At 42.0% G+C, this 10,788-nt stretch overlaps 1 protein-coding gene across 1 annotated transcript; it reads right to left on the bottom strand.

The window, feature by feature from the left end:
- Nucleotides 1-249: 249 nt before the first annotated feature.
- Nucleotides 250-9,393, bottom strand: LOC138952174 (tropomyosin alpha-3 chain-like). Its single transcript, XM_070323772.1, has 5 exons — nucleotides 9,314-9,393; nucleotides 6,519-6,634; nucleotides 5,757-5,885; nucleotides 5,368-5,535; nucleotides 250-4,391 (listed from the first exon to the last, which is right to left on the bottom strand). The coding sequence occupies exons 2-5, from the start codon at nucleotides 6,603-6,605 to the stop codon at nucleotides 3,990-3,992; spliced, it is 786 nt and encodes a 261-aa protein (XP_070179873.1). The 5' UTR covers nucleotides 6,606-6,634; nucleotides 9,314-9,393; the 3' UTR covers nucleotides 250-3,989.
- Between the last annotated feature and the right edge of the window lie 1,395 nt (nucleotides 9,394-10,788).

Raw genomic sequence — 10,788 nt, forward strand, 5'->3', positions numbered from 1 at the left:
TTTCTGAATTGCAGCAAGTCAAGTGCCTGTTGATGATGTTGCTATGATTGTGTAAAGGCCGATACTGAGGCAAGCAGTCGGATCGATAAAACTACTGTCCCGCGTGATATGTTAAGAGGACATCAAAAAGCAACGGGAGTAGTAAATACCAGGTAATAACAACCGAGTGATAAGACAAATACAAAGTACGATTATTTGGGGTTTATTCTTTTTACTTTGAACGCTGAATTATCAATAGATTAATCAGTATGGCTGTTGGATATTTCAATCAACAGCTGTCACGAACAACTGTCCATCTTGAGTCATACTGGGTTATCAGTACTCAGTCACGGAATCGTTGTTAAGTCGCAACATAATACCACTACAGACGTGTTATCGTAAACTTAACAACGAAGCCATCAGTAAAGAAAGAAAGAAAAACAAGCGATTGGAAGGTAACACACTTTTTTTTTATTGTACATGAAACACTGAACGAATTATACCTGTAAAAGCAGACACAACACCACAGCAGGCCTACATACAGCACTGAAAAACGATGCGATAATAACTGTTTGCTAACATGAGATCATAAAACACCATGCCTTATAGTATCAGTCACAATGATAATATTACAGAGCGTTCCAGTCAACACTCGTCGTTGGTCAAGACTGAGAACACAATTTTTACAACAACGTGCAATCAGTCAAAGTAGGCCTACTGAAATTACTTTGCATTCTGTTAAATTAGCAACAGAGAAAAGCTTTCTTAACTTGTTTTTAGTTGTTGTTGACGGTTTTTCTTTTTGAAGTTTTGTTGGTACTCTTAAAACCTTCCAAGAATAACTATATATGTGACCCTCCACCACGAAATGAGTCGCATGTCACCTCGCACGGTTCTGCGCTAGGCTTAATATAAGTCCGGGGAGTGTCTGGTAACAGTGTGAGGGTCACCTTAGTCACAGGCTTGTAACTCAAACAGCTTTCGCTCTTTTCTCAAACGGTTTTCACCACTGGATAGAGCATAAAACATTCTTTAGGAAAATTGAAAAATATGAACATCATGCAAAGGTGACATGCGACTCATTCCGTGGTGGAGGGTCCCATATTACTCACAACTGGGATTCCTGATTTACCATATTGTGACTGATTACTCTAGCCTCACGGTATACGAGTATCCCACTCCCAGTGACTACATTCTACGGTTCATACTTGATCAAGTTTTCTGTGACGATTTTACCAATTGGTCTAGGGTATAAACGTTTGGTTGAGATACACACACTTTCTTTCTAGGCAGACACTGAATTCTCTTCACCGAGGATTGGATCAGCTGTTTTATTTGTATACCTATATCTATATCTACACTGAATTTGCTAACCTGTTCGTCGATGAAGAATAACCACTTGGTGTAACCTGCTGTACCTGTTGTCTACGTCGACCTGTCGTCACTGGATCGTCGTCGTCCCAACATTTGCTGTTCGTCATCCTGTCTTCATTATTTCTTCGACCTCAAGCTAAGCGTCTAACACTATAACTCATCGTCATCATATGTTCTAAATACTGTGTTTTTCACCAGAAACTTTTGAAGAAGAATGACTTGTGTTCTCCCATTGTGGGCATCTATTTATTAATTAACCTGTGATAAATAGAGGATGTTGTGAATTTTGAACAATATATAGTTATCCACTTATAAACGAAATTGTTCAAACTAAATTAACGCTGTTGTGTATTCTTTGGGCAAGAGAGTACAGTGTCAGCACAGAAAGAGATTACGGTGTGTATCTCAACCAAACGTTTATACCTTAGACCAATTGGTAAAATCGTCACATTTTCCATGGATATTTAATCCTTCTCAGTCGAGTCGAGGTTACCGGCGGTTATCAATAGAGGCAAGAATCTGAACTGACAAGCCTGGTAGATAATTTGACCAGTTCATAATCAAGACACATTTTGCCGAAGTCAGAGCAAAGGTGAGTCTACTCGGAACTCCACTGCCAGGTAACTCTTGGTCACTTGATCGATTCCCAGCCACTGAAAATGACGGCGATTATCATGTTTGAGTCCCACTTTGATACAGGTATGCGAGCTAACACCCAAGGCAGGACAACCCGATTGTTCTACTGTCTGTCTATTATCTTTACCAAAGTGCATCTTGCTTGATAGGTCATCTGCAATGTAGGGACAATGTTCGTTGGTACCGAAGGTGTCCTTTCGTCGTACGTGGCACCTACGATATTCTGTAACATACTACGTTGCAGCACGGAATATCTTTGGTGCCACAGTGCATCAAAGAGCCGTCTGGCATAAACATGCACTTAGTTACTATGGCTGGGGCCTGGGGCTTATTGAGAAATCTGACGAATAAATTACTTACTCTCTCTCTCTCTCTCTCTCTCTCTCTCTCTCTCTCAGTACTTTCAGGAGGATCATCCGAGAGTCAGAGCCGGGCCAGTCAACGGTTGTCGACACAAAGAAGGTTCAGATGAAAGGCACAGAACCTGCCAAGCTCTGCGAAAATGATCGGGCTCTTCAAACTTTGCTGCCCAGAATAATCAACATCTCTCAAATGAATTCATCCAGTGCCCAGTCAGTTTTTGACATGCCGGTCAAACGACATTGAAAATGAACCACTGATTTATTTGAACGAGTCAACTAAATGACTAAAATTAGTCTGTGCTTGCTTTGACCCGATCTCTGCTATCAATAGTAGGCCTACCGTGCATGTACAGTCGCACCTGTCCTGGTGACCACCTCTTGATAGTGACGACCACCTGCACATTGAAGAAGCACCCCCCAAGAGGGTCTTTCCCACACAATTAACCTGTCTATTGCGACCACCTGTATATAAGGAGCACTTTTAATTAATCCCTTGGGTGGTCGTTATAGACAGGTCTGACTGTACTGGCCCCCAAAACGTTGGTTTTCACGACTTTTACTGTGTGCAACAGTCTTGCGCCTGTGCTGAGGTCGCGCGCGCTGTGACCAAGATAACCTGTCTCACGTGCAGAGAAACCATAAGTCACGGGGCCATGCTAGTGTTGTTGGTCTAAAATTAACTCCTCTCCACGTGTCACCGTCCCTACTTTCACAAATCCCATTTCCAGTAGCATGACACTTGAGACAAAAATATCATCACTCGAGACGGGCAAAGGGGTGATACAAAGTTCAGTTTCGTGCGTTTGATTGTCGTCACTGAACTTCCGTGCATGTCAGTATAGCTTTCACTACCTCCCTTGCCAAGAGTCAACCACATGAATAAGCGTTCAGTTAATTATAACTATATCGTGTCTAAAGCACATCATGTTTCGCAAAAATGTTCAAGTAACAGCTACAGAGATTTATTTGGACAAGACTGAAGACAATCAAAAACTATCACACCAGTTGTTGTTTTTCATCAGAGCTCCGCCATGTTGTCATGCGCAATACATTAGACTAATTTATACCACAGCAGTACTTGTCTACGATTTACATACTGATCATGCATCAGTCTTAATGAGCGAGGTGCTAGTCGCTCAACACATCTAGAAATGGCACAAGAAAGCACAAGCGTACACATTACTTCACCGGTTCATCAAACTTTGATTCAAAGCAAATTAAACAGGTGTGCATTGTATTTGCAGCTATGGCAGTATATGATTGATTGATTGTTGTTGCTTTTTGGGTCCAGCGGACCATATAGGCCAAATCAGGACTCTATATAGCCCCAGCCCTTTTTATAGATGTGCAATAACGACAGTAGGGCCTATAGCGTGTTTGTCTTTTCAAGCAGCTATAGGAGTAGGGGTCGTTAATTTAGTGTTGTAACTGACAACACCTCGGTTTTTATTCTTCAAAGGGTTCACATACATATTGTGAATAGATGATTCAGTCTGCCATTTACATATGCGATATAAAGTACATATGTACACAATCAACAGTTAATACCTTACAACGATGTTTTTTTAGTGTGTGACTGAATCTTTATTAGCGCTTGAAGATGAATAATTTCAAACTCTGTCAGTCTATATCACAGCCCTATTTCGTGTTAGGCGGAAAGTTCATCCTGTTCTGGGCCTGTACAGTCGGCGAAAAAGCGATAGGCGGCAGACCCAGAGTTCCTCCCCCAGGTGGACGTGGCGTGGACGGCAGCTGCTTGACCTTGACCTGATCTTGAGACGACCTTGAACCTGGCGTAGCTATGGTAGCGGCGAGGTCGAATCTTGGGGACGCGGTGATGGCGGTGGCGTTGGCGAAGGCCATCATCTGTCGCTGCATCAGGTCGACTTGCTCCTGCAGGGCGGACACCTGGGTGTTGGTTTTGTTGAGCGAGCGTTGCATGTCGTTAACCGTCTTCTCCAGGCGCGTGATCTTCTTCACGCGCTCGTTCAGCTTGGTCTCCAGCTCCCCAACCAGCGTGTACAGTTCCTTCTTCTGAGCCTGGCGGGAAGACACAACATGATCAACAACTATCTACATCAAAACCTTGACAACACGAGGATGTTAGGCTATGTGTTACAATTGTTCACGAATTTGTCACTAACTCTAAAACGATCGATTTATTGTCAACTATGCTTTCATTTTAAGACGATTGTCAACCATGCACCAATTCCAAAAGAGGAGAATCGTTGCGATGGGCATCAGGGACGTTGTCCACGCGAGAAAAACGGCTTACCTGCTTTTTGCTTTTTTGGTTTTTTTTTCTTCTTTTTTTTGAGTTATCTCACGAATCATAACGTGAAGCTAGTCCGAACACGTCCAACTCACATTTCAATTTTAGCCAGTTCCTGCCATTCCATACCCTGATACAAAATTAAGCTAGATACAGACCTAATATTGAGCTTGTATCAAAATGTCTAACTAACTATAGGGTCCTTAACGTCCTCACAGGAAATTTTCCTTTTAGGGACATGAGTTAATGATACACTAAAAATCAAAATGTCTATCTCCTAACCACTTGATCATACTTCTGTCGAAAACTCCCTTTCAGGGTGTCTAGAAGATAACTTCACGATGACAGCAGGACTGAATGGTCATGCTCGGAGTACGGACCAGGATGTGTTAATGTTCGTTCAGTCTAAGTTGGCTATTCGGGACCGATTCAATTTCGTTTACTTCTCAGTTTACATGGTGATCTCCGTGTTTGACACTAATTACATTTAGGTCTATCAGACGAAAGCGAAGAAGGTTAAAAAATAAAAAAAAAACTCACACCTTTTTACACTTGTTACTTTACATTTTCTAAAAAAAAAAAATCTTGTCTGGGGAGGGGGGAATGTTGGGTGGGGGGTGTTGGGTCGGGGTGGGGGTGGGGGCAGGTCGGGGCCCAGTTTGGGGAGGGGGACAGCCTGGCTCAAACCAGAAACAGTATAAAAAGCTCCTGCAGTTAACGGAACGCGAGTGGCAGAAAATGTACCTCTAGTTTGTGGAGTTTCTCCCTGTCGGCGTTGGACTGGTTGGCGAGATTGTCCAGCTTGTTCTGTGTGTCCACCAGCTCTGCCTCCCGTTGCTGCAGCTTCTGCACTGCATTCCCCAGTTCTTGTCGCATCGCCTGAAGTTCTGCGCGGGACTGATCCACCTCTTCCTGCACGCAAAGACAAACACGCATGTACGTACGCACGCACGCATGCACGCACACGCACGCACGCACGCACACGCACATATACACACACACACACACACACACACACACACACACACACACACACACACACACACACACACACATTTTGATACATCATGATTTGTTGTTATATGAAGCAATGGAATTGCAAATTTTAGTGCTCGTAACGCCTGTCTGCTCACCTGTTCCTGCCTTCTGATCTCGGGGTCCACCTGTTGCCCGATGAGGAACTCTAGGTGCGCCAGTCTCTGTTCGATCTGCTCCACTTTGTCCACTAGGTTCTGCACGCTATCGGGAGGTGTCCACACCGACTGCACGAAAAGCATCAGCAGATGCGACTTACAGCACGAAAGATGTTAACCGAAATTTAACATCTAAAAATATGGGAAATGAAATAGTCTACTGCAGGTTCTGCGCCCTGGAGGGGGAGCCTAGGCGTCTGCTCGAACAATGCATCAATATTTAAGATAACTTCATCGTTATTTGTGTGTGTGTGTGTGTGTGTGTGTGAGTTGTTTTAAAATACCGGATACACTAACCTTCCTCAGTGAAGCTTCTGCACGCTGAAGATTGATGAGAGGTGGAAAGGAGGGGTTAGAGGGGAGGGGGGAGGGTAGGATTGGCGTCACTCGGCCTATAAAATAAATGTCTGCTGATGAGGCTGTGTAAGTAGAGATTACATTTAACTGTAAGTTCTGGGTATTTTGCCAATTGAAATACATATCTTTTTAAATACCGACCGAATGCACGCCTGCGCTAACATTATTTCAAGAAAAAGACGCGTGACAACTGATGGTATTAAATAAGCCAACACATTTCCATTCAAAGACAAGACATCAAACACTAACAACAAACGCATGTACTGAATGTACACAAATGACAGAAACAACCATCTCTGTGAATGTATTCCCATACATGGGCCTTACAGACAAAGCACCGCTGACCTTTCTGAAGGTGTTGTGTGAGCTGGTGTCCAGCATGTTGACGTCTCTCTGGTGAGGCTGAAACGTTGTCCGTCTGCTGGTCATCATGGGCTCTGTACAATGTCTTACACCTGTGTCTGCAAAGTTCAAATACAACGCGGCATAGCCATGTGAGCATAGACGCCAAGTAAGAAAGAACTATGTGGGACTAGTCCAGAGGCACTGAAGAGAATAAGAAGCACTGGAAGGACGAGCGACTGTTATCCTCTTTCTAGTTCAGTCTCAATTACTGGTGTCTGTGTTAAGAGTGCTTACAAAAATAATCCTTGAATGAACTATCGACTTTCTTATTTCCTGTCTAATTCTCACTCCCTGTTGCCTATGATAAGAATACCTAGGTCCCTTATCTATTTGATCCAGTAACCTGATCAGCTCTATGCCTTGCGTGCATGGCTGTGTGTCTGTGAAGTTAGATTTAACAACAACAACAACAACAACAACAACAACAACAACGACGACGACGTCGAAATAATAGCGAGATTTAAGAAACAGCACGTTTCGTTTTGCAGCTCGTTTCGTTTGGTGAATGAGTCACCCCGGGCTCATGCCTATGATGCTTGATATGGTATTCTAGTTTGCAAAGATGCTATTATGTGAACAGATCTTGTTGCTGAGGGTACTATATATTACTGTACGAAACTTCGAAAGGCATTTGCTGAAAAACAGATTTGTGTTACTGATTAGAAAACCTTCTATCGAAGATACATTAGATTACAATAGTGTCTCAAACGGGAGATAATGATGCCTGGCTTGTGCCATTCAAGACGGCCAGGAAGATAGTTTTGCTAGACGTGTAGTGCAAAATGTAAACCTGACCGAAGATAATGCTGCTTCGATCGTACTTCAAGAGATGGACGTTCTTGAGGATATCATTTAGCACGAAAGTTATCATTAACAATGTGCTTCGTTTTGACAGGGAAGATGCATCGTGGAAAACGTTTGAATGCTTCACAGCCAAATTGCAAGAAACTTGGGTCTTTACACCAGAATAAAGGCACAGATTGCACAGTGATCATGCACGGCTTTCAACGGGAATCCAAGAAATGGGCAAGACTTTGAGAAAAGACATCAAAGAGTCCGAACTGAATAAAGGCAAATCTTCAAGGCGCCTTTTGTAACAGGTTTAGATTTTAAACCTTGTGTGTGTTTACAAGTGTGTTTGTGTGCGTGTGTGTACTTGTGTGCGTTCGTGCTCGCGTGTATTCTGGCGTGGGACACTCCCATTCTCTCAGAACAAGGCTTTAAGGTGTTTCTTTCTGCCTTGTAATTGTTCCTGCAAAAGTAATACCGGTCCAGATATTGTGTTTGTGCCAAATATGCAAATGAGGCCTTAACGAGTTTTATAATATGACGTGCAGTATTCATATTGGTTTCCTCAGAACTGCCCAGGCATTCTCTCTATTTTATGTGATATTTGAAGGAAAATGAGCACTTTAAGTCAACAGTTGGCAGTGGCTTAAGATTATAGAAAATATACTTTCCGACCTTTTGCATGACAGTCAGTTTGTTTCCATAACATGATAAGAAACTTAAACTGCCAGGTAGGACACACACAAATTAAGAAAGTTCGCTCCCCTCTCGTGCTGTGGATAAAAAAAAAGTTGTAGATGATATAAGATTTAAATAATATATATATATCTTAATTCCAGCGGGTTGTGGCATAAGCGAGCTTTTTTTTGTCAAACATCGCTCGCCCGGAGAGGGACTAATCTTAATCACATTAATACCGACACACGCATTCACACTACAAAAACAAAACACAAATGAATTTTTTTTTAAATGAACAGAACCACAATCATTGCAACATGTACATACGAAATGAGAGGAAAGAAGAGGATCCGGGTTGGACTATACGCTAAAAGGGCAAATATGATGGAACGAAATGATATCTAAAACGTTGAATGAACCGAAAATTGGTTAACTTGAACTCAAACCGATTCAGTCCGTACCCGCGTGACTGAACCGGGGTTTTACCAGGTGTGACTAGACTTGTCGATCTTAGTCACAAGGATTGAATGACTGGCAATGGCCTATTTCCCGGAAAGTACCCGCGTACTGCTGATCTGTAAAAGGTCTTTGTTTTTTCAGTCTTTTTCTTTGTGTGACTCTTGTTTTATGATGCTTCAGACAGAAATGATAAAACTGAAGTTTGAAATAGCAAACCGGCTAAAAAAATCCGGATTGAAGAACTCTTATGTTTGAACAGAAACGTTAAATGTTATTGATCCAACAATACAGAATAGTGTAGACTTAAACATATCGTGCGAGTTAAAAAAGCAGATGAGACAGATAAAATTCCAGTTGTATGAGATTCGTTTTGCCCGATGGATTGACGGTTGGTCTTCATAGCTGTCCAAATCTCTGTCTTTCTGTCTGTCTGTCTATCTGTCTGTCTCTGTCCGCCTGTCTATCTCTGTCTCTCTCAGCCTCAGAGTATGTTTTAATGTGGGTTTTTTTTAGAATGCCATGGTCCTTGCGATTGGCAGCAAATGCAGAAATTTCAGTTTTACAAATTTGTTGTTGTTTTTATTGTTGATTTTTGCATACAACGTTATTTAAACACACACACACACACACACACACACACACACACACACACACACACGCGCGCGCGCGCACACACACACTGTCACTCACACACACCTACTTTTCTCACCCAAAATCAGCATAACATAGCAGCAGGTTTTCCCTAGTGTATAAATGACAACACCTCTGCCTGTCACACACACACACACACACACACGTACTTTTCTCACCTGAAATCAGCAAAACATAGCAGCAGGTTTTCCCCGGAGTGTAAATGACACAACACCTCTTGCCTGTCGCCCCCCGTGTGAATGACACTGACGATTATTACAGTCTGCGAATGACACTGACGATCATTTATAGACTACAATCTTGATTCCGACTTTGTGTTTAGTCAAGCCTGACTTGTGGCATTGTTCGTGTCTTTGCAAAGCCCTTTGGTGCCAAGACTGCACATATACGGCGCTACCTGCGATGTGAGGCCCTTCTAATGAGGGGACAGTGACTGTGATGTGTAATTATTATGCTCATTGTTTAAATGCTCATGTGATAAGTTGATTTTTTAGTAGTGAACTTATGTTCAAATATGCTTTATGATCGTGTGTGTTATTAGACATGCAATGTGGTGCCAAAAGACAAATTTCCATGTTTATGTAAAATGAAAATGGACATTAAAGTTTTCTTATCTTATCTCATCTTAAGAAAGGACAACCATTGTGGTCCCGCTGTCTCATGTTCCGACAAAAGTAAACTGTTTGTTAAAGGCCATCTGCAATATAGACACATTCGGTTGGTCCCAAGGGTGTCCTTTCATCGCAGGTACCCCTGTGGTACACAGAATCGTGAAGGGTGACGGGTAAAGGCGTTGATTGTTCATAATCAAGTATCATAACAATGATGGCACTCCCTTATGCAGAATTCACGATTGATTCTTTGACGGTCAGAAGGCGGAGAGCAACAAACAAAATAGTACAATTGAATTACGACGTTTGACTCCAAAAGTTGTTTGTTCAGCAGTTCCCAAAACATGCAAGATGAAATAATATACTCAAACTATTTCAAAAGGAGCCTTGAATTCTCGAAGAAGAAAAAAATATGTCTCTTTTCATGATTAACTAATTTAACAAAGGCGAACAAACAAAGTGTCTGCAGCGTGTAAGTTGTGGTTATCAAAACTTGTTGATTTTTTTTAATGGACCAGACGGACGGTTATGAGCCAAAAGAAATAAAATTAAGCTCCTCTAGTGATGTGGTAACTTCAGAATCTATTAATTTTACCACCAAAAAATGAGTAAATCCCTCGCCAGTGGCTCGGAAGCTTTGTTAAACACTGAAATGGTTATGGCATTGCGTGAAAAGAGAAGAATAATTGCACCTAAGTCTACATTTCAACAGTGAAGAACATGCACAAAACAATGTTACTGTCGTATTAACAGCAGACGTGAAGCGTGACCGAGAAAGGTTATGTTTCAATCAAAAGACGATACTTATTTATATTGTACCCCCTAAGAAGAAGTCGGGTCATTTCATTGTTTTACCTTTCCACGTCTGAGCAGGCTTCTGATAGGATCTCGAGTACATTAGATTAGTTCTGAATGATCTTGTCTTCTGTTACAATAATGTTCACAATTGAATTAGTTATTGATTTGTGTGTGTGTGTGTGTGTGTGTGTGTGTGTGTGTGTGTGTGTGTGTGTGTGTGTGTG

This window comes from Littorina saxatilis, linkage group LG17, assembly GCF_037325665.1.
Source record: "Littorina saxatilis isolate snail1 linkage group LG17, US_GU_Lsax_2.0, whole genome shotgun sequence".
Taxonomy (NCBI): Eukaryota; Metazoa; Mollusca; class Gastropoda; order Littorinimorpha; family Littorinidae; genus Littorina; species Littorina saxatilis.